The following is a 25,813-nucleotide window of genomic DNA, read 5'->3' as shown; positions in this document are numbered from 1 at the left end:
CAACGCTGAAAAATTCTCTACCTGGATCAACCTGAAGTAAATTTGGCCAAGTTAATGGTCCTTGTTGATAAATTCTACTAAATGCGTTTGCAATCTCGTTGGAAGTTTTAGTCGCTAACGGTTCAGCTTCTTTATATCTGCTAGCGATATCAACAACAGTCAATACATATTTGTAAGTTTTACCTTTAACGGTGTCATGAGGCAAAAACATAATATCAGCTTGATGAACTTCGTTAGGCACGCTAACGTCAAAATGTGCGTGCTCAGTTTTCTTAGGCGGAGGAAGATAAATTTGCCAAACAGCTTGTTTAGATAGCCAGGCCGCCGTTACGTGATTTTTTACTTTGGCAGCCTTGGCTAGTTTGCTAATTGCTGCCTTTCCTCGCCAAAATCCAAGTGGAGAATAATATATCGACTCCATATTAATTACCTTCGCCAAAGATTAATTTGCCTTTCATTGCTGTCTTAATTAACCATGAAGCTAATTTTTCCTTGAAAGATTTATCAGGAATAGAATTTAACGCGTGAATTAATTTTACATCAGCAATGTGTCTTCGCGCTAAATCTCCGCTACGATAAGCTAAGTCATGAACATAACACGCGTCATCGATAGCGTTTACAGGAATTTCATCTTGTTTTGGATTATTATTACCGTTGAGTCTAAGATCTAATCGAGTACCAGGACCGCAATAATTATATCCAGGTAAATGTTTTTCTCCGGGATATTTTGCCCAAGGTAAACCAGGTAGCGATGCTAATCCTGCGGCAATGTCACCGCCGTGCTTTTTTTTCGAAATAAATTTAAATTTTTTTGCTCCACATATTTCACATTTTCTCGTCATCGCTGATCTGCCGTTACGTGTTGTTACTTCATTTAGATCTAATCCTGAAGTTCGTGAACGACATTTAACACAATATAAATCCATAAATATTAATCTATCATGAATGTAATTGATTTTTCAGCCACAAAAAGACGTGAACAGGTTAAACATCACTCGGTGTTACCAAATTCGATTAGAATGATAATAATTGGCCCATCTGGTTCTGGTAAGACTCAATTATTGTTAAATTTGATAATGAGATGGTTGAAATGGGACAAATTATATTTGGTTACGCCATCTGTTGACGATCAGCGTTGTTACAAGGTTCTTAAAGATTTTAGTGAAAATGCATCAGAAATAAGTGAAAATATTATAGAATTTATCACAGATATTGATGAAGCGCCATCCGTTGAAGATCTTGACGGAGAAATTAATAATTTAGTCGTGTATGACGACGTTATGTTGGATAAGCAAGCAAATCCCGCCAGGATATTTTCTCGTGGGAGGCACAAAAACACAGATGTTATTTACGTAACTCAGAGGTACACGCAGATACCAAAAGTAATTAGAGATAATTGTAACATTTTGGCTGTATTTAACGGCGTTGACACGCACACGCTAAGAAATATTCACCAAACCTGGTGCAACGGTGACATGGATATTGTGAAATTTAAAAATCTGTTTAGTCGCGCTCAATCAACACCGCACGGATTTATAACGATAAATTTGCATGATCCGCGATCACGATATCGAATTGGACTTGACCAAATATTTTAAATTCTACAGCAGCAGAGAGGGAGGACCCCAATGCGAGGCTTTAAATGACGAAACAAATTTGTCTGCGCACATATATTTTTGTGATATACACGTGGTCATGTATTGTTATTTGTATCATAAATAACGTCCCGTAGCAGCCTTTATTTTTGAAATTGGGAGCTTTCTGTGCGAAGTTTCTCGTAGAAAGCTTTATTTTACCAAATAAGTGTGGTCTGTTCTCCCTCTCTGCTACTGCAGAGACAAGAATATCTGTCTGAAAACTAAAACAGACTATTGCGAGCTCTAGTCATCTCGGTCTTTTTGTACTCATGCGAGGCCTGGACCCTGACAGCAGAATTACAACGAAGAATCCAGTCACTTGAAATGAGATGCTACAGAACCATCCTTGGCATCTCTTACATGGACCACATCACAAATGAAGAAGTGCGTAACACAATCAGGTGCGAAGTAGGCCACTATGAGGACCTCCTCACCACCGTCAAAAAGAGAAGGCTGAAATGGTATGGCCATGTCACTAGAGCCAACAGTCTATCTACAACAGTCCTGCAGGGCAGCGTCCAAGGTGGCAGAAGGAGAGGTAGACAGAGAAAAAAGTGGACTGACAACATCACAGAATGGACCAAGAAAAGTTTTGCGGAGACACAGGCATTGGCACATGATCGAGACAAGTGGAGGGAACTGGACAGATGTTCAGCAGCACAGTGCCTCGACGGCTACACTAGGTCATGAGACTGATGATGATGATGATGATGATTTGTAGATATCATACCCTAGTTTGTCTTCGCCAGGGGATGTGGGCTTGTTGTGTATTGCTTTTCTCCATTCATTTACGCTAAAGTGATCATGAGCTGCGTGTAGTTGTTAAGTTCGTCTTTGAATAGATGAGGGAATTCACTCTCCAGTGCATGTCGTTGTTGTATAAATTGTGGTGAATGATTATTGTTACTGTTGGAGTTGGCAAAGTGTAGTGCCAGTTATTCGGCTTTGTCTTTTTTATTGTTAGCTCCGGATATTCTTGGTAGTGATATTTTGACTTTTCCTTTCAATGCCTTAACTTTTACCCAGACTTGTTTAGAGCTACTGCCGTGGTCATGTGTGGAACAGTATTTTCGCCATGAGTTGGTTTTGGCCTCTTTTGTTATGGTCCCAGTTATGGCCTCTTTGTGTTTGTAATCTAAGAAGTCAGTAGCTAATTTTGTGCGTTTCAATCGATTTAGGGCTTTCTTTTGTGTTTGACTGATATACGGCATTCCTCTGTCAACCATGGTATGTGAGTTTTATTTATATTGTTTAATGCCGCCTCATTGATTGCCTTAGTTATAGCATTGTTGTACAGGTTGGTGTCATTGTTTTGTAGGTCTGCCAATTGTATCTTAGTATTCGTTGAAATGAGTCCCAATCAACTTTTTCAGTTTTCCACTTTTGTGTGTGTTTTAGTTGTTCGTTTGCACTTTGTATATAGATTTTGATACATATTTGGAAGTGGTCGCCTCCTAGCGTGCTTTGTTGAAGTACTTCCCATTTGCTAATGAGTACGATGCTAGGTGGGGCAGTGTACCAGTGTTTAGTATAACTAGTTGGTTTTCCATGACGTATTTTTCGAGATTTTTCTCTCTGGTATCTATGTGATCACCTCCCCATTCCATACTCTGCGCACTGAAGTCCCCACATATAATGTTGTTTTGTCACCTTTCTTTAAATATTTCTTTATAGCTTTGTATGGGGTTTGCACTTATACTTCCTGGATCATATATATTATAGATGATTATTGTTTTGTACCTAAACCTAATGTTGACTATTTGGTATTCTATGGGGCTCCTATTTACCTCTGTTAGGGTTGACTTCTGTGGCTTCTATAATGGTATTATGGATATAGATGGCTAGCCCCCCCCCCCCCCCCCGACGCCCCTTCTTCCATTGCTGCTATTCTTAAGGAATCTAGTATCATAGCCGGTTATTTTGGGTATGCCTTTGTTTGTGCCGTTTAAATGTGCCTCTAGCAGACATAAGATACTTGGTTTTTGATTAGCATTATTGATATTTGCTATTTGTTCACCATGGCTTTGTTTCAGTCCTCTACAGATCCATTGCCAAATGAGTATCTTCGTTTCATAGTTTATATCAGCGTTTATATCCATTAATATTCGCTATTGTTTATTTATCTGTGTTAATGTTGCGATTTTAATTGGTACTGGGGGAAAATTTGTCCTACTAGTTGGATAAGTAATAGGAAGAAGTCTTGCTTTTTAATTTGACTGTTATTGGTGATTTGTTGAATTCCTTCATGTAATGCACTAATGTAATTGGATATTAAATAAGATCAATGTTGGCATTGATGTCTTCCTCACTGTTATGTAATCCTGTTCCTGTAGTGTAGCTGGTAGTAGCGTTTTGCTTAGTATCATTTGTAGATTTTTTGTCATAATGTTGTTCTCGGTAGGTGTTTGTTGTGGCGTATTTTGTTGATCCGTCGTTCCAAGGTTGCTTCCGTTTTCAAGAGGTGTACTGTTTTTTGTTGATGTAATATTATGGTCCTTTGTTTATTTGGTTGATGTTTGGGCAATAGGTGGCGAGTTTGTTTTCCTAATGTCCATATTCTCTGCTGGGGTCGATTTAGAAATCTTAAACATTTTCTTTGCTTCATTGTAGGAGAGAGCTGGTTCTCATCCATAAGTTGAATAATTTTATACTCTGTTGTGGTATGTGCACATTTCTGAAAGTAGGGCGGTGGTTTCCTCTACAGTTGGTACATTTTTGTGCTTTAGCTGTGCATTTCTGTATATGCTTGCCTCCACATTTGTAGCATCTAGCATAATAACGGCAGCGTGAGGTGAAATGACCCCCACCGTTTGTATTTATTTCAGAATCTGTGTTTGTTCCTGTATTTCTCCAACTTTTGTGTTTTGGTATATGGACCTAGTTTAATGAATTGGGGGGGGGGCATCGAATTCCAGAAGGACTGTCGAGGTTTCATTACCCTAGCTGTTTGTTTTTGACGTATGGCTCGTTTGTACTGTGCTCCATAAAACTCTAAGTCGCATTCAGTATCAGATATGTTGAGCCATCGTTGAGCACCCGTTAGTTTTAGTATGGCTTTGACACAGGTCATAGAATTTCCGCTGGCTTGTTTTCCGCCAGTTGTGATTTGTTGGCCGATATTTGTAATTGTTGTTTTTACGGGTTCTTGCTTGTTTTTAATGTGTTGGTATTGGTTTTGTTGACCGCCTGGTGCCTTCTGACAGCAATTAGAAGTCCTGCAAATCTGCTGATCTGCATCTATTCTGCGAGTTGGTGGTTGGTATTGCACCAAATGACTATATAGTCGGCGTGCGGGCGTATGATTCTGAAGGTGCATCTGTGTTGTTTTGTTAGCAGTGTAGCCAGATTTTTATCGCTGATTAGTAGGAATTTCGGGTTTTTGCTTGTGATGTACAATGTAGCTCGACTGGGTGGTACAGATGTTTTCTTAGTTGTCCTTCCTTGTTAGGGCTTTCTTGAGTTGATGTTGTGGTTCTAGTTGAGGCTGGTTTGGATTGAGCGTTGGTTCCTTATTTCATTTTTGTGTTGTGTTTATATTAGTAGTATTGTTGTCTTGATTACCTGTACTAAAGTTGTCTATCTTATCTGATATAACTTCCTGAGGTGGTTGCATTCCCTTTGGGACATTATGTGTTGTGGTTATGTCCCTTGTTGGTTCGGATTGCAATTGTGGGTGTGTATCTAGGTTTTCTTTTTGTGTTGTGCATGTGTTAGATCTTTTGACTAATTGCTTGTCTTTGATTGGGTTCTTTCCTTTAGTTGTAGTTATTTCTTCAGTCGATCCTACTTCATAAGTGTCTTTATATGTTGTTTCCTGTTCTAATTATCTGTCTCTTGGAGTGCTGTTTCTATATGTGCCAGCTCTGTCAGTGATATGTGTGTAGATGGGCCTGCCTGTTGGCTATCATGGATTGTGTATTGGATTGCTTTGTTGGCTGTTTTAGCAACAGTTGCCCGTTTGGCGGTAGTCGTTGTTGTTGTAGTAGTAGTTGTTGTTTTGGTATTTGATGGTGTAGTTTTGGTGTTGTTGTAGGTGTTGTTGTTGGTGTCGGTGTTGGTGTTGTTTTGTTGTTGTTTTTGTTATTGCTGGTGTTGAGGGTGTTACTATTGTTATGTCAGCACTTTCTTTCCCTGCTATTTTGTCGTTTAGGCTATGATTAGGAGACATTCATCCACCAATACTATTATTTGTTGTGCCGTTGCTATGCTCCATGTCCGTTTGGGTCGTTTGTGTTGGTGGTGGGGTTGGTAACGGTGATTTGTCTTAGATGGGCTCCTGGTGATGTATCATATCTTGCTCTAGATTTGTTTCTGTTTCCAGCTGGATTTTGATATGTTTTCCCCCTTCCGTTTACTGCTTTAGCTTTCACAGTATCATCAATAGTTGTTATTTTGGTTTCATTTTTTATGGATGCTCTTGTAACTCTATTTGGATTGTCTTGTGGGTTGTTTTTGTGAGTCTGTGATTGAACTTCTAGTTCTTGTAGTCTGATTTCCTTGGATGTAGGAGAGTTGAGATATATTCCCATGTTCGTTCCGTTGTTGGGTTTCTATCTGCAATTCACTTGGTCTCGCTTTTGGGGTTTAGATCCTTGACCTTTTCCATTTTGTTTGTACGTCTATTTTACTTGATAGCTTCTTGTCTATTTTTATTGATAAGGGCTACATTACTCCTAGTGTTTTGTGACATTTCGTTAGGTTGGTAAGCTTATTATGTTTGAACACTATAGTATTATATACTTCACTGTTGTGTATTTATTTTTATAAATTTGTTTTGTTGTTGTTATTGTTATGTATCGGCATCCTTTGGATTTGTTTTAGTTTCTCCGGTAAAGCTAGTGTAAGGTCAAATTTGATTGGTAGATAAATGGTTTGGTTTGGTTTATGAGACTGATTTTGTTAATTAAGTAGGTTGATTTTGATTGGACGTTGAAGTTTTCTGTCGTATTTAGTTTGTCCAAGTAGTTTTATAGTGGACTGAATTTGACTGGTGGATGATTTGCTTGATTTCGGTACTTAGTGTTGATTGTGTGGTTTGAGAGAGAACGATTTTGCTTGGTGGTTGAATCTTTCGGCTGTTTTTTGTTAAACCAGCTAAAGTTGGAATTTATTGTACAGAGTGTGCATTCGATATACTAATTAAATACCAATCGGTAAAGTCGAAATGACTTATGAATAGTTTGTATCACGCATAAGAGAAAATAGGAGAATAAAAATATTGACGGCGGTAACGAAACAGGTCAAACTAAGTTATTAAAATAATGATATTATCAAAAACGGTTTTCAGCCAAATGAAAACTATGTAAATTAAGGCAATGGTAGAAATCTTTTTATCCCTCTGTCTTCTCAATGACTGCTATTGAGGTGCAGGCGTCTACCGGATAATTGGTATAAGAGGGCTTCCACATCATGTTTCTCCGGTGGTGTCCCTGGAATTACGTCTTCTTCTTTAGAAGTTGACCTAGTGGTACGCCGTCCAGTTAAACTCCTGTGGTGCCACATCTTTCTTCGGTACAGCTAATATTGGTCTTCACCGGCTAGCAGACATGGATCTGGTGGTGCGGCGTTCACTGACTGCCCTCCTTTTATGTGGGCTGCCAGGTATATACTGCTTCGTACCGTCTCTCTGTGTCAGTTTCGGTGAATTCTATATCAGCAGCATTTGGTGAAAGGTCGTACTCGAGCTATCTTACTCTTTTGCTCATCATGTACTTACCCCGAACTACTGTTATCAAAATAATCATAACCCCAATCAAGCAAATGAGGCCATGCTAGTCTTCTTCAGGGAGATTGATACAATTGGCAAGATATAACCCTGCCTATAATATTCAGACCGGTTTGACATTTCATAAACTGTTTATACCCTATATACCTACATAATGACCACTCATTCAAACCAAACATCCAACCGCTAGTTTCATTCACTGAAACAGGTGGAGAAGTGGAAGCGGAGGTAGTATACGATTTGCCGCCCAATTAGGAGTGTCTACCGCCAAGTGCGGACTGATGCTGCACATGCACCCATCACCCATTACGGCATCCTGGGTGGTTATATAAACAATGCATTATAGCGACAGCTAGAAAAATAGGTCATATCCCAATCCCCACTTATACAACATCTGGTCACTTCATCACCGGACGCCCCTCTTGGAGTGACTGGGATGGTAATTACTTGTGGGGGTAGCATACGATTTACCGCCCAAGTAGGAGTGTATACCGCCAAGTGCGTTCTGATGCTACACCTGTACCTATCACAAACTGCAGCACCATGGGTTGTCCGGATGTATGACCCACTAAGCAATGCAATAGGTGATTGGTAACCAATTAGCCATCAATACTTATACTAACAACATATATCTGCTCTCACCTCCCACTTAAGGCATGATAAATCATTTAAAGCATAAGAATTAAACTGTCCAATAAACCTAGATATTATAAGGTGGCTTAAACCCTAGCCATCAGGACCCGCTGCACAATGCGGCAACGATTTGACTAATAAACTTGTTAAAACTAAAGTAAGAACTTAAAAATTAGATCTATAAGGTGGCTAAAAATCCAAAGCCATCAGGACCAGCTACACAATGTGGCACCAAATTTACATAATTAGGAAATATGTCCCAAAAATTTAGAATTATAAGGTGGCTTAAACCCAGCCATCAGTACCCACCCCACAAGGCGGAAAAAAATAATAATTAGATTTTAAGATCTACTTTATAGCTGCCATGAATTGCATCACATACAAGATCGTTGATGTGATCTCGACAACACCTGGTGATATATGACGACCTCCACCATGAGGATCATTGTTGTGTTTGACGATGTTTGCCGGTGAGGCTATTTTCTTCATGATTCTAATATCACTGGAAAATATTCATCGATGATATCGATGACGGCTTTTCCCAACTCGCAGAAGTTAAATCATGGTATTACAAAATTCGATAATTCTTCTTCGGTTATTTTATAGTGTCCGAGAAATAATTGTTTAAGTGTTGTCGTGTGGAGAGCTCTACCATCAATATCCCTATCGTCGACAATCACTTTTTCGACGATAATCCGATTGACAAACTCAAGGTCTGATTCAACTTGGTTCAGATGTATCGCTGCAATGATCTGTTGTTTTGTATAAACTTCGTAGTTTACCGAGTACCCGTTGTCATTCATTGCGTTGAATAATGTTTTAATACATTTTTCGTCGAGGATCGGACTTCAATTATCATCTTAAATATATAGAGTTATTATTATCTCATGAAGCCTTGTACCATGAGACGCAAAAAACTAAGATTTTCATCGTTTACCCGTGTACTTATATACGATCACGGGTCAGTTTTCCAATACTCTAGAAGTTTTAAAAATATTCGTTTGTCTATGTAGTAGTAATCAGCTCCTTTAGGCCGTGGTATCGCTGCAGTTGCTGGTGGTTCGGATCGACGACTGATATATATCGACGGCATAATCTAGCGAGTTTATTTCTATCGCTGCTCATAACCTTGGTTCGTGAACCGTGATAGCGATCTTGGATTTAATATGTGCTGAAATTCATCGGTGGTTTTTCGATCTGAAAACTGCTCGTTGGTATACGAACAACTTGCCAATCGGGAGTTTCATCGGGTTTACTTTTGTACAGAAATACCAGTGAATTATTTGCTTGCAACCCACCGAATAACTTTGATATAATATTTGACCAACTATGATATATTCACAATTGTTCAAGTGTTATTTCCTTCGCTGAAATCGTAGTTAGAAAGCGAAAATTACACTCTGGATTGGTTGAGCCTGCTGATATGATCGTGGTGTTTGACGGAGTTGTATTAGCGACGATCTGTTGTAGTAATTCTTGCGATGTAGTCATTAGCGATATCATTATTTTTAAAATCCCGATTTTAAATCAGGGGTCTAATATCGTTTTTTGTAGCAATGACTGTGTCAAGGACGTAGATTATACCTTGTCTCATAACAACTGCGTCATTACCTCATGGTAAATCCTAATCATTTCTGTAAATTCCTGATCTGATATTATTCTATCGTTGAGACTTATGCGAGTGTGTTACCGTGTGCAACTGTGTTGTATATTCATGTAATTTATCGGCCGCACACGTGCATATTTTGTTCGATGTTTTTAAGGATACAAGCAATTCCTGTTGAAAATGAAACACCAATTCCTATCACTGGTGCTATCGTGCATGACGCTGACAATGCGCCGATTACCGTTACTGTTCCAGGGATGACCGCGGATACAGAGAACACAATTGTGTCAGCAACAACGACACGTCAACGGTAGAGTTATTTTTGTTTTTCTGTATACTCACCGATGATATTTTTCAGTTGGTTATGTCAAGAACATACCTGATCGTATCTATAATGTTGCGCTTCAACATCGATTGGGGCGTTCATTCTATAAAATGCCAAATTTTAAGTAGGTGGCAGGTTGGCGATGAATTCAAGACACACATAGAACAACACAAGAGTGCCCTTTTCTTCGGGTTTCACCACAAATGTTTCCTCGTCGTTTTCATCCAGTACTATTAACATAGATGCAGAAGATCCGCCTGGCGGAGTTAGGACTGGATAAAGCCGATAAATTGTTGTAGATATTGTAAATGTTTTAACGCCGATTACTGAGAACCTGTATATACTGATAACCTCAGCGCGATTTTGATGAATTTATTCAGTTGTGTCCATAATGCTGATCCAGACGCTACTGTATCAATAATATTTTTTTATTTCAGAGAGCTTAATGTCAGTAACTGCTGGATTTCCAAAAAACTCATTAATGGTTCTACGAACATTTGAAACGCGGTCACATGATTGGCATGTTCAGATCTGAACAATATCAGTCCACTATTGATTGCAATTAACGAGTTAATCATCGAGATGTTTTTATTGTCGACTTGTTTCTTTCTTATAGCGTCATCGCTTGATTCTGGTTCTCCAAGACCAGTAATTTTAGTATTAGCCATAATGAGAGAACCTGTCATTGTATCTCCGGTGGATAGTAAATGATTATTGATCTCAGTTCTGATCGTGGCGTTGTTGCGGTCTACATACGTTTTTGTTGCCACATCATCGTCTGATTTTGGTTCTTTCACATTGGTAATTGTATTTTTACTTATGTTGAGATCGCCATACATAATATCTCCAATTTTTCTGATATGCCCAGTAATCTCTCCTATCAGTGCTAGAATTGATTCCAACGAGTTTAATTTTACCGTTTTTAGCAAACACCGCAACGTTATCTTAAGTCGCCCACGGAAATTGCAGAATAATATATGTCAACGGCATATTGTTCGTCTTTGGTCCACATTTGCGAGACTCGAAAGACCAGCGACTTCATTCTTGACATGGTTTAGGGTTGCATATTTGGATAAATCACCTTGAGGTTCGCCCTGAGCCTTACTCAGAGTAGATCTTTCGTAAATATTTACCATTGTATATTCACTAAGATCTGTTTAAAACGAAGGTGGACCGTCTACTTGTATAACCGTGTACGACTTATAAGGTGGTGTCCCAGACGATGTCAAGGAACTTAACACAGCATTGCGTACAACAATTACTTCACCTCCACATTTTGGCGGATCAGTTATTGTCATTGTGTTGGCCATGTTGAATACCATATTGAAATGCTTTATTTTAAAAATTCATTCTGTGGCGCCAGTCCATATGAATCGAAATAAACAACTCCACGTGGATCAATCGCGTATGCAACCCAATGAGTACCTGGCCCGTAACTTCCATCGGGATGAATGATACCGGTTTCAACACGGTTTGGTTGTTTGCTTTGGTAATTGATCACGCATACAAGCACTCAGAAGTTTTGATGTTTCATTTCTTATTAGCATTAAGTAAATCAAACTTAGACATGGAAAGCATCAACGATTTGTCCCGGACAGTCTTAGACGTTTGCCCGAGGATTGACCGTACCACGAATGAGGGGTTCCTGGCAGTCTTGGACATTTCCCCTTTTTTGGAAGTCTTGATTCCGTGACCTGTTGCATTCTTTAATGCTATCTCAGCAGTTCCAACAGTACCAAGTGCAGCTGTTTTGCAACAGCTCAGGCTTCAGCGGGTATCAACGCTCGGATAGCTGCAAGATGTGGAAATATACAACCCGTCTTGACTACATCTGTAACGGCACCCGCAGAAAGATGAACGCTAAAGCCTGTCATTGTTCGTTTGAAGTCAATGAAGTGGCTGAGTTGACGTTTTTAGTTATGGTTTATTTGTATCACCTGCGATCTGTTCTGATTTCAGCAATATATTTATTCCACAGTTCTTTTTTAATACAGATTGTAGCTTTTTAATCTGACCAGGAGTCAGATTGATACTAACAAGATGATATGACATTATAATATCATGAGCGATTTAATTACATGCTTTCCACTGGAGCATGAATGACTCTCATTCGAACACATATTCAAGCAACATTGTTTTGTCTGAGAATATAACAGCGACCACTCTATAACCGCCAGGAATAGCTGGTGGACCGGCTATGGAAGCAGGAACACGTTCTACATGAGCTCGGAATTGCATGTCAACGACTGATTGTCTGAGTAAATCCAAGTGTTCCAGTGAGAAATAATAGATCGGATATAATGTTGTGAAATCACGCTTAGATATATGCAAACCAGAATCCACATGCTGATCACGCCCCATAAATGTCATCAACCGATGATAAAGCACGAGCAACATGATTGTGTTCAAAATTCAGTAGTTTTGCGGTCCATTTATCCTCAAAGAAACTTCACTAATCCCAAGCGTGTCAAACACTATTGGATTTCCTTTCTGCGAATCCACTCTGGCATTTTCCTGAACAACGATGAATATATGTCATGATGCTGTCACTCCCTGCTGTGATGATATCTGCCATGTGAATAAACCAGCAACATTACTTTGAATACTGTCTGTGGTCATCGTCAACCATGACAATGTTGATTTACCACCTTGATCCGTAAAATAAAGTAACCACTGGTCTTCGGCCAGTGATGGAATCATTACTGGCATCCACAACGAAATTTTTATTAGTATTACTTTACCTGCGTCAACGGCAGAAGCATGTCATATTGCATCATTGTCGGTGGCTTTTCTAACAAATACCACAGTGTGTTTAGCACCAAATATAACGTTTCTAACATTTCTACAGAATACAAATATATGTGATTTTTTGGAATCACACATAAAAATTCTTCATCGCCGTTCAACACTGATTGATGTAATGCGAATCCCAAGTTGAAGTTTTCATTCAATGATGCATCTTCAGTTCCAGCTGCATTAAATGTTACGCTTTTGCTTTCTGGATGATCAGTTGTATCATTTGCAAACATCATTGATGGACCAGCTGATTTCGAGTACCCATCGCTGTATCTTGCCAAGTATCGTCATGGCAACGTCGACGTTTTTTTTTACTCATGATTCAATATTTTGTCCGTCGATGATATACGTGGCACTGTTAAATAACGCCACGACGCCATTATTAACAAAATCAAGTCGAAACCAATTCCGTATGCTGTATCATCTGCTTTCAAAAATCTACCTTCTATCTTGATAAATTCCACAGCAGGCAAGAAATATCTAGTATCCTGAACTTGTAATTCGATTCTTCCACGTGCGTTAGGTACACGTGCGTCATAAGAATAATACTGATAATCACGCACCGATACACCCTTGGGGACTGGCAAATAAATCTTATATATTTACCATCCCTACTTTAGCGTTATTGATGCTTGATTTTTTGTACCATCAGTAGGAAGCTTTATTTCGGTCTGAAAATCTGGTCTGTTCACCCACCCTGCTGCTGGTATGTTTTTTATGGGTCCTCGGGCCCTCAATATTCCATACATTCTTCCTTAAAGGGCTAAAACAAAAAAGAAATTTGCACTGGGTAACTATGGAAGAAGGAGAAATGGAATAATGACATAGTACAAGTAACGGGTATAGGGTCCAACAGTTTCGACTTGGAATGAAGCAGCAAACAGCTCAGTTGTGTATCTCGATTTTGAGACATTTGTAAGGATAGAAATGTAAGTACTTACGTTACCATTAGTAGCGGTAGGTACACACAATATACTTAAATGTAAACGTAATACCTGACCTCGTGGACCTACAAGTCACTAAGAATATATAGGCAAAACAGCGAAACAAACGCATACAACACAGGGGACAGGAAATATTGGAGAAGTATCTTTTTTCTATTACATCAGGGTGGCCTTTAAAAGGCCCATAGAGGGTTAACAATTGTTAACACTGATGACACCACTTCAGTATTCTTCATAACAAGCTTCTCTACACCGCACGTCCATCCTCCACCTTTCTCTTCCCCCTGAAAACATTCGTAGACAAATCTATGACTGAAATAAATGTTTATTCCCTTTAGATGAGATAACTGGTATTAGTGACATTACCACCTGGTTTTTAGTTGACATTTTCTGATAATACCATCACGAGATACTTCATATTCTTGATGATAGGATGTTTTACAAATGTCTTTTTGTTCCTTTTATATAATAATATTATTTGTTTAAATGATTATTTGTCGAAATGTTTATTTGAATTCTGGCTAGGTAATCTTCTGCGCTTTTATAACTGTAATTATTATCAGTGTTTTTTAAAAATCATAATATCTTTTCAGTTCTCTGTATTTTTTACCACCACTTTGCACACAACTGCGTTTTTCCTCTAACGTTTCAAACACGAGTTAGGTCCTAAACTTCCTCTCCATACACTTTGTAATTGAAGTCCACATAATTCGTTTACGCAAGCTTTGTTACGGGGACTTATATTATCTATTATAAGGCATTTGCATTTATCTTTGTAGATTGCAGGTCTACCAATAAATCTTACCACAATGGAAATTGTATGTGTCGTAATACTCCAAATAGGATCGATCGCCCTTTTCTACCACCTTATAGTTTATTAGGTTCATATAAATATCTTGCATTAACATTACCTTGCACTGGTTGTTTTGAGAAAGAGTCAAGTCATTGTACTGGTATATGTTTTTTATAAAATAATTACATTAATGGGTTTCATAGAAATTGCACGAGTATATTCATTATTTAACGCAGCTATCACAATTGGTAATCTTGCAACCCATTTCGCGAGATCTCGTATCTTTCTGAATAATTTCCTTCGCATATTGATATCCAACTAACCGCTCAGCAAGTGTTCCATTAAATCGTTCAACAATTGCCTGATCGCGATGAATTGAGTATGTCCTCGTCTGATTTTGACGTTATGTTTTTTCATCACAGATGATACTGCACCAAGAAGTACCTTGCCATGATCAACTTGTAGCAACTGTGGCCATCGCAAGTGTCCTCGTTGATAAATTCATTCAAAAGCAGATACAACTTCAGCTACTGTTTTAGATGATAGTGGTTCTACTTCCTTATATCTGCTTGCATCGTCAACGACAGTCAACGCCTATTTGTATGTTCGTGATTGACGAATATCAATTATAATAGTATCTTGTGGTAAAAATAAAATATTTCTTTGATGAACTTCATTAGAAGTGTTGACATCAAAATGTGCATGCGGAATTTTGTTTGGTGGTGGTAAATAAATTTGCCAAATTGCCTGCCGTGCTTACCAATTTGCAACAGCAGAACGTGTAACATTTGCTGCATCAGCGAGTTTACTAATCGCTGCTCTACTCCTCCAATATCCTCTTGGGCTATAATAAATCGATTCCTTTATTTTATAATTATCGGTTGAGTAATTGCCAGCTCCTAATACTAGTTTACTTTTCATCGTAGATCTTGCCAATCAATTAGCTAATGATTCTCTGAAATATTTATTCTTTATGGAATTTAACGAGTGAATCAACTTCACATCTGCAAAATGTCGTTGTCGTAAATCTTTACTTTTATAAGCTACATCATGGATTTGACATGCTTGATCAGTCGCGTTTATTGGATACTCTCCAGGTCTTGGTTGATCTCACTCGTCAAGTCGGATATCATAAAGTCGGGTTCCAGGACCACAATAATTATATCCTGGAAGATGTTTTTCTCCTGGGTATTTAGCCCATGGAATTCCTGGTAATTTTTCAAATGAAGCAGCGGTTTCACCGCCTGTCTTCATACGAGATGAAATAAATTTATATTTATTTGTAACACATTTCACACATTTGCCTGTAAGTGCACGCTTTTTGTTCTTGTTATTATTGTTGTTAATCCACTTGTGGGGGGTGGATGCTTTAAATCGAACGCAATATAAATCCATATTATTTATTATATTTGTATAACATGGATGTCATTGATTTCTCAGCGACACGAAAGCAAGAGCCAGTAAAACATCATCCAGCACTACCAAATTCGATCAGAGCAATTATCATAGGTCCATCTGGGTCTGGTAAGACACAATTATTACTTAATCTGATAATGAGATGACTCATATTGGATAAGTTAAATTTAGTTACGATGTACTTAAAGATTTTAATGAAAATTTAAAATTGTTGGACGAGGCTGGTAATGATATTGTTTTTATCACCGATATTGATGAAGCCCCATCTGCAAATGTCCTCGATGTATTTATTAATAATCTGTGGTATACGATGATGTAATGCTGGACAAACAATCAAATCCAGCTAGAATATTTTCTCGAGGCAGACATACAAACAATGATGTGATTTACGTTACTCAGCGATATACACAAATACCTAAGTGATCAGAGATAACTGTAATATTTTAGTTGTGTTTAATGGAGCCGATACACAAACTCTGCGAAATATTCGTCAGACTTGGTGTAGTGTGGACATGGACATGATTTAATTCAAAAACTTCTTTTCAAAAGCACACTCTGCTCCACTTGCATTTATAACAATAAATTTACATGACCATTGATCACGATATTGTAGAGGTCTTGATAAAATCTTTAGATAAAAAGACAGCAGCAGAGAGGTTGCGACCACAAATAAGTCTCACTGTGGGTAAACAAAATTTAGAAAAACACGAACGACAAATATAAAGTAGCAAAAACACTAGCCCAATTAGAGAAACTCTCGATTTTAGTTAGACGCTTCGGTTTGACGTCATTGACCTTTTATTTTCATTTTTCATAGGAAGCTTTATTTTTCAAATATGGACCTTCCAGCAAGATGTCTGTTCACCCTCTCTGCTACTGCGTCTAATAATTACAATGTTGAGTCAAGCAAAGGAAAATAAAGACAATTAAAATTTCCCTTTCACGTGGATTTAACAAGCGATGTAATTTCTACGTATATGTGTGCCAAAGACATAACTCTAAACTCTCAAGAGGATGGTAATTTACGGAATTATCGAATAGGATGAACTACGTCACAATGTTGTCTGAGCAAATCAGCTTACTCATAGTGTACGCAACATGGTGGCGTGTTAGTATTGAAAGTCAGTAAAACATGAAAGGCACAGATAACGCTTGCGTTGGGGTCACTCTGGTCAATTTAGGTTAGAAATTATGAAATAACAAATGAATTGACTAAGCTTTGTGGACTTTTTATCATATTAACATTTTCCGTTATTGAAATCGGTCAGGGGTTACAAACAAACGCGGAGGTATAGTCAGAGTCTAATATGACTAACTCTGGTATGTTTTTGTCTAAGAAATGCAATAAATAAATAACACAACCAAAGGTTACCATCCACACGGTACACTTTAGTTGAGTCTGTCTCAGTGTGATGCCAAACTTTGATCTGTATCTCTTTATAGAGCCATCACTGACACTTAGATAACATGTACAAGTCCAGATGTTTGACATGTGCTTTATGGGGCAGAAAGTTATGTCTTTAACAAGGACAACGGTTCTTTTGAGTTTCCTTAAATGTTTTATTTATTCATATTATTTAATGCACGATGTTAGTCTATAGTTTATAACTGGAATTGGATTTTATTCGGTAAGAAAAACCCACGGAATCTCTATTAAATGTTTTTTTTTCATATTCACATTTAGTTCTCTGTTTTTAATTTGTGTGTTCTTGATTCTGTTTGTGTCCTCCGTGATAAGAGCAGATCAACATAAATTCCTTCCCACATTCTACGTATAGGACACTGCAGATCTGATTTTAATCAGACTGGAGCTTCTGTGTTGAGAGGAAATGGCCACATCCTGTTTCAAACAAAAATGGGTGTAAAAACTATAGTTACTATATCTTTTGCATTTATCGGCATTTATGAAGTTAACTATAATGTCAAATAAAGTAGTGACATTGACGATGAATATGCGGCTCATTTTCCGCATATTTTCTTTAAGTTATCCCAATAGATTGCAATATTTTCAAAACATTAGAAACATTTGAAAATTAATTTAAGCAACAGAGGCATGAATTCTACAGAAGTATTACCTTTAACAAATTCCATTTTGATTACGTTTATCCGGAGCTGACCAAAACCCCACATAATGGAGAACAAATTTATACATTCTGGTCACTGTATACAAAGCAAGAAATATTTCATCTCATGTGCAACGTATGCTAGTGTCCTTCAGTGGCGGATTCACCGGAGATATGAGGTTTTTGAAGAGTGTGTGGCTTGCTTTCTTTATCTTTCCGCTGTAACATAGAGCAGTGTTCAGGTTCTGAATAAGTTTTCCGTGCTATTTGTCTTCCTTACTATTTGTCTGCTCAAAAAGTAATTTATTAACTGATTATACTCTGCCGAAGCTGATTGTATGCCTTTAGAGGAATCTAAGAATAGACCTTGAAAAATGTTTAGAACATGACGCATGACTAATCATATATATATATATATATATATATATATATATATATATATATATATATATATATATATATATATATATATATATAATGACATAATTTAACTTGAAAGCAGCAGGTTGGTCTAAACGACATATAAATCATATATGGATCCGATTTTGTTATTATCCAGTATAGTAATATACTATTATTTTTATTATAGAAGATTTTGAAATCTAAGAAAATAAAAAGACAAAGAAAGAATAATTATATACTGAAGAACTTTTGTTTGCACAGTTATTTTGCTTGTTTTAATATCTTATCATTACTTCTTAAATATAACTTTTATAGTAGTAAAACTACACTGATGTTTAGGGACCACTCCATCGGTTATTGTCGACATGTTGGCTTGCTCTAAAGTAAAACAAAACCTGAAAAATCACCTTATTTGTTTAGTTGTTGCTTGGGGTTTTACATGTACTACAGCAGCACACCTATTAAATAATCAAAAAATTATACGCAAAAGGAATTCGTAATTTGTTGTTGCTTTCTCTTTCGGTCCAAAGTACTCTCAAGAGGTGTGTGAAATGGGGTCCTCCTATTGTATATCATTTGACAGAGATGTATCTCTCCCCTTAAATACCTCTCCCACGTATCTCGATGAAATATAAAGCCAGTCTTCATAAAATATTGATACCAAATATTGATACATGGTCTGGCGTCAAAGCGAACTCCACTATAAGGTTAGAGCACGAATGCTTTGCTTGAGGTTAACCTCCTCATGTATGTAGATTTACAAGGTTTTCCTAAGATATGCAACGCGCGCGAGCGCATGTGTGTAACACGTAAGGGCCGAACATTTGAAAATATTCTTTTTTTTTGGTTTACTTTTCGATTTTTATGATCTTTTTAGAGGGTCTAAAATATTCAAATTTTAAAATCTGTTAAATTTTACAAAATGTGCGCACTTATTTCCAGCAATGTAAACATCAAGATCTTTGGCAAGTCAAGATGAGGAGATCTGATAAGATCGAACTTAAAAAATATAAAATATTAAAAAATATAAAAAAATCAAGAGCAAGTTCCAGATTTTATATTGGTAATAACTGACAGTATTATATGAGGTACAGAGAATTTGTCTTCAGCATATATATCTAATGTATTAAAAAAATCTCGTAGTCCATCTGCTGCTGTTACCTTAATTTCCCTGCACCCATTTTCATTATTTACGTTTAAAAACTAGGAAAGAACAATGGTTCGAAGAATGCGAGTCCTCATTAAAACCAAGGGCACCAACAGAGTTCCATCCCTTTGATAATTCATCACTACAAAGTTACAGACGGTCTTCAAACCACGTCACGGAGAAATTATCGAAATCGAACTGTCACTTGTGTTCTGTGTGTAATACAACCATGTTTGCTTGAGATAAAAGCACCAACAAAATGTTTAAGTCTTGATTTACGGTGTAAATAGTTTTCATGCAAATAAGCAGGTAAAGTATTCTGCCGAAGAAAAGCGACTTAGAGAACTGTCATATATACTGTACTGTAATAGTAATGATGTTGTCATTCAGTTGTTCACAGTTAACGCTTTTTGTAAGTTGTAAAGTACTGCAGTGTCTTTGAGAATAAGACAAAGAGTTTATAATTTATAGTTTCAGAATGAGAAAATAAAGTTAGACTTAAGATATTGTCGAGGATTGCCTAGTTGGTCTAAATTCCATTTGATTCCCTTTTCACATTTCATACACGTTAACACCCACACAGCATATTACAGCATTTGATGCATTAATTGCTAAATATCTTAAGCTTGAAGGTTCATCAAACAACCTTCGTAATTACGCCATTATTTTCGCCATATGTCATAAAATAAGCACAAAAAACTATGCAACTCTAACTGCTGTTAGTACCTAGATTACATTATGGTAATTGCTAGTCGTATAATATAAGACATAGCACATGTTGTTTTTGTTTTAGTGCTATGTCTTACTATCCAAATAACGGCCTTGTATAGCCTGTTCCGATGTCGGTTGACATTGGAATGAGTAGTCAAAGTTTTAGGTATATCTCACAGACTTGGCCACTCTTCCACTAATTTATGTGTAATTAATATACTTACTGTGCTGTATTTATCCTGGTGGAATGCTGAAGTATGTTTAAGTAGGTTCATGTGGTGGATATATTTCTTGAATGAAAGGAAATGTTGCTTACAGTTCCAATAGGCATAATATATTTTTATTCGTTAAAGAATAACATTTCAACTTAACCCGATTAGGGCATTATTGGCTTTCATTGCTTTCCAGCCAACTGAAATATAGGCCAATGAAACTTAAAAACAGGTCCATTTCTTTTGTGAGAATTTGAATTTATTAGTGAAAAGACATCAGGTTAAGTCAAGTTTGTATAAAAGCTTAGTCATTGGTTGCCAGTTGTGCGAGATATTCTTGAAATTTTGTTACACTGTTAGTTGACATCAAAACATGCTACACAGTACCATCAGTAAGACCCTTCCCCCCCCCCCCCCCCCGAACAAAAATATCTTTTGATGTGTCTTACGTTGTAGGACTAGGTCATTACTGATTACAAATAGGTAAAAATATTTAATCAACTGCCACAAGAACAGTCAGTTTTGTTTTTCATTCTAAAACTTCACTCAAAAATTGTTTGAGTCAAAAACATTTAAATACTCTTTTGAACTGTCCTCAAACTGTAGTTGTAAAATACCCTGACATATGTGAACACTACTCAGTATGGGGCCCTGAGTGGTCTAGAGTGCTCTCTGTTACGAACCACTGCCATCTCACCTCTGTCTGTGTCAGTTCAAGTCTCAAATTCAGCCAATGTGAGAATGCTTGCCAGTAGCTTCTCGTGGGTCGGTGGTTCTTTCCGGGGTTTTCCCGGGTTCTTCCACCAATATTAATACTGGCTGCCATGTATAGCCTATCGTGTGCTGAAAAATGGTGTTAAACCCCACAACAACAACAACACACGCAGTATGGCCTGAATTATAGTAGAAGTCACACAGATCATGTAGGCGTTCAGCACCAACTATTTAAGTAATGGGTGTCATTTTTTAGAATTTGATTCTATATTCCTTTAACTGGAAATTATTCACTTCATTTGGATTCACATAAGTCCACATTCGTTTGGAAGGTCATTATTTAAATGCCCCAAGAAGTGGATACAGCAAAATCAATGTTAAAGTATGTAGATATTTTGGGATGAAATGAGCCTAAAGGTGTGATCAGGTACAATTCAGACTGAATGTCACATGCTATGATGTCACAAGGAAAGCTGCGCATATTGATAAACATATTTGTACTACCCTATATTGTGATGGTTCCACTTGAAGTGCCCTTTTCTTGACTGAAGTTTAGCACATGGCCATTATTGTGAAAGACCATAGAAATCGATAATTTTCATCTGGAAGTTTCTTGATGACAGTTAAATCGCAGAGCATTCAATAATCAGGATTGAATAGACTTTGATTAAAGATAATTAGTGTTAAAATTTAAAAGTATTGTTTATATTTAATTTAAAATGAGTAATTGTGCATACATGACCCATGTGACTTGTACTATAGACAAGTAGTGGTGGCGAACTTTGCTTGGCACTATTTGCGCTGGAGTTTTTCACCCAAATGGTGTCAGACTATCTGCCATTCGCTGGTAATTAATACATTTATTTCCTCTCACCTTTGTACGTGCAGGGTAGGTAAAATCCCTCATCATTTCACCAATGGCATTAAATTCTTATGAACACCAACTTTTTAGTATGAATCCCTGTTGGAACAGAACACATCTGTATCCACCATTTATTGACCTGAAACATTTTTATTTGCTGATGTATGCATGGAAGCAAGTGGCCGGTTAGTCCATTTGAGCCAAAGGCTGAAAGCTCCAGCACAAATAGTACCAAGTATTGTTGGTCTCCACTACCAGTAATGTCAGGAAGAAAAAGGCAGGGTTCGCAAAATAAAAGGCAGGGATCACTTGTTAATCTAAGCATAAGTGCATTACCACTAAGAGACTTGTACATGTACTCTCCTGTAAATTTTGATAGGGGTTAAACAAGTATTTCAGTTTGTGACTCAGTAATGCAGAGCTGTAGTTATCAACTATATAGATCATTTTCTATATTCATTCTTCTGTCTTTTAGAGAATGAATCCACTGTATTTTCTATAGGTTAGAGCTTCCTTTGAGACAGTTTCACCTGTGTTGATTTGTTCAGCTAAGTACATTATGAAGTCACAACAGATATATTTTTCAATCCTAAATAAAATTTCTTATTAGAAACTATCAATGTCCGATTGTAGCATTTTATGATTAGTCAAAAAGGAGTCCTTTTTTTGGACATATCTAACATATATGAATGTTTGGAATTTACATTGTTTCACTGGTTAGTATCACTGTATTAGCAAGAAAAGAACTATTTGGTTTCAGATGGAAGCTAGGAGAAAAATTCTAAGTAGTTATGGTTCACACAAGTTTTATGGAATTACTGATTAGTGTTATTAATACAATGAGAGCATTTGTTAACTATACATCCTCTAATTGGGTCCCCGAGTGGCCAAGTGGTCTAAAGCACTCACTGTTACGGATCACTGCCATATCACCTTTGACTGCATGGGTTTGCATATCAGGCTTGGCCTATGTGGATACGTGAGAAAGCTTGCAAGTAGCTTCTCATGGGTCGGTGGTTCTTTCTGGGGTTTTCCCGGGTTCTTCCACCACCATTTATACTGGCTGCCATGTATAGCCTATCTTGTACTGAAAAATGGCCTTAAACCCAATAACAACAACATCCTCTAATTATTTATACTATTTAGTTGCCTCACACACACACAGTGGTGCATGGTTCTCTGCCAAGAAAATATAAAATGTGTAATCAGTGTCTCAGATATTTCTTGTTTAATATGCATTAGTGTAAGTTGTTGGCATCTGTAACTGAAAGCCATAACTTTGTACCCCTGCCCCACCCTGCAGTCTCGTATAGAATAGGATATACACATGTAGTATTTTCTTTGGTCTTAACTGACTTGTCTCAATATTGCATGGTGCATTACATAATGTAGTGTAACTTTGTGGACCCCAACTATTGTGTTAAGTGGTGTTTCACTGTAGTATTGTTTCTATATTAGGTGATCATACATAATCTATAGCTGGCATATAATTGTCTGTGACCATGTTGTAGATTTCATCCAATTGGACCTTTATTGACACAGGGCTAGAATTATTATGATACAGCATGTATTCTGAGTGATCAGTAAAAGTCCCAAGGCAAAACAAATATGTTTTAACTGGAGAGATGCCACATTGTTTCTGTTCTTCTCTTGCTTGGTGAAGAAAATCCAGGGGACATTGTGTAATATTTATCTTAAGAAAATCTCCATTTGATAAGAGCCTGCCACTTGTTTTTCATTCAGAATTTATTGTTATTGGATTGCCTGAGAGACTACCCACTAGGCTAGACATATTGTACACATCTTTAAATCCCATGCAGTAGCAAAAACTTTACTTCCGTTTATTTTGAGGGGATCTCCCATTTGGTAGAGGTGAAAGTATTGTCTTTGTCCTTCATGAAATCTTAAACTTTATGACCTTATTTTGAAATAACGACTATTTTATTTGCCCCCAAAAAATCTTAAGATATTATTAAATTTAAAATTAAATAATAATAAAATGAGCACATTTTGGTATACATAGTAATTTGGATTTGATTTCAAAATTGTGGTCAGTTCTTTTGGGGAACCAAGCTTCCATGTCAAGTCCATGTGAAATTCTCAGCTGATGGACTGTTTCTACAGGTATTATAAACCATGAAAGTAATCGAAGCATTCTCAGATCTTGATTTAGACAATGCTATGCAATCATTAATAATAATAATAATGATAATTGGTACATGTACTTCTAACCAGTTCATGTGATTTCGACTACGTCATTGCAGTATGAGTAGACCTTATTTAAAAGAGAGCAGAAAAGTAATTTATCTCATAATAGTTAGTCTGCAGAATATATTTTTGTTTTTTGGGAAATGGTCATTGTGATGAAAATAATGCAGATGCTAATAAAAGGTCAAAAAATATGTGAAAGTGAGAGCACAGCTGAAGACAACAGTGAAAACTAAAACTTGGCATGTGCATTTAATGCTGACTTCTTCTCAGCTACATTGGATGGTACAAATTATGGCAGAACTATGAACACGAGAACTTAGAGACCCAAGTGGAAGATGCAGTTCTCTTGGACTGAAAAAGTGGAATTAGATGGTATATTAAAAGCAGTTTGTGAGTGGTGCAAGACAAAATCCTTTCAGACAGAATGAAAATACTAACTTGTCGATATCAGCCTTGAGCCATATTGCCATGCTATGCAAGAAAGACAGACAGTGCCATATGCTGTTGAAATAACTCTTGAAATTGGTGTGAATAAAATGATGGGTGCTTTGAGTGGCATAGTGGTACATGTATAAAGCACTCACCTTTATCAATTTCTTCCAACTCATCTCTGTCCATGTGGGTTCAAATCTTAGGTTCAGCCAATGTAGGTTTGTGAGAAAGCTTGCCATTATTGTCGCAGGCTGATGGTTCTTACCAAGGTATTCACAGGTTCTTCCACTAGATATACACACAGGCTGCCATGTGAAGCTTCATGAATGTTTTATATTTCAGTCACAGAATGAATTAAAGTTTAACAGTGTGCATGTAAGAGTGCAAAAGCAGTGAAAAACAAATGGAAGGTAACTGAGATATCCTCTTTTCCATTTCATTTAAATCTGAATTTTGTCCAGCTGAGTAGATTATAATGATTAAAATGTATTCATGAATACCTATATTGGAGACCACTCCTTGTATCAGCAGTCTGTTAAAACAAGTGGTCTTGTAATAGTTTGGTGCATGAAAGCCATTTTTTTTTTCAGTGAGGAAATTCAGCAGTGTTTAAAAGAAGGAACAATACCCACAATGACCATACATATAGTAATATTGTTTCATAGGTTTTGTTAAAATATAACATGTAATCATCTCAGAATAAGTTTATATAGTAATTATGGCACAGCTATTGTGAAGACATTCAGATATCCTTGTGCTAATGACTGAAGCAGTTTTGAGGAGTTGTTTCTCTAACCCTTTGACTCAAATTCTTGTAAACATCTTGTTTACTACTTATAAAGCATGACAAAGTTCAGGTATGCAAAACTCCATTCACAACCCTCAATCATAATCGTGACAGAAGGCAGGTATACAAAAATTAATCCACACACATCTCAAGTCATAGAAAAAAAATCAAACATGCCATATAAATTAAATATCACAATTTTAATTAAAAGTCAAAGTTAACTTGACCACAAATGCAAGCAAAAATATTCAAAGATAAAATCTAAATGCTGAATTTGCCCATAGCCTAAATGGATTGACTTGATTTGCCTATCACATAACTTGGTTAACTCTATGAATAAGGGATGTAACTGACTCAGCTTTCCATTTGGTTTCAGGTTTGGGTTTTAATATTCTTG

At 37.0% G+C, this 25,813-nt stretch overlaps 1 protein-coding gene across 7 annotated transcripts in view; it reads left to right on the top strand.

The window, feature by feature from the left end:
• Positions 1-19,658: 19,658 nt before the first annotated feature.
• The window catches only part of LOC149803373 (Golgi-specific brefeldin A-resistance guanine nucleotide exchange factor 1-like), a 167,294-nt gene continuing 161,139 nt past the window's right edge, over positions 19,659-25,813 (top strand). For 6 of the 7 annotated variants that reach the window (XR_016420209.1, XM_089953085.1, XM_089953088.1 and 3 more), the window contains exons 1-2: positions 19,659-19,796; positions 24,972-25,039. Coding sequence is in view for 5 of the 7 variants with exons in the window: in XM_089953085.1 (XP_089809211.1) it covers positions 25,033-25,039 (7 nt within the window). In the remaining 2 variants the exon portion in view is untranslated. The remainder of the gene's footprint in view (positions 19,797-24,971; positions 25,040-25,813) is intronic. The other variant, XM_089953086.1, reaches the window with a different exon arrangement.

This window comes from Sinohyriopsis cumingii, chromosome 3, assembly GCF_028554795.1.
Source record: "Sinohyriopsis cumingii isolate HCF-2022 chromosome 3, ASM2855479v2, whole genome shotgun sequence".
Taxonomy (NCBI): domain Eukaryota; kingdom Metazoa; phylum Mollusca; class Bivalvia; order Unionida; family Unionidae; genus Sinohyriopsis; species Sinohyriopsis cumingii.
This window is presented reverse-complemented; position numbering and strand designations above follow the sequence as displayed.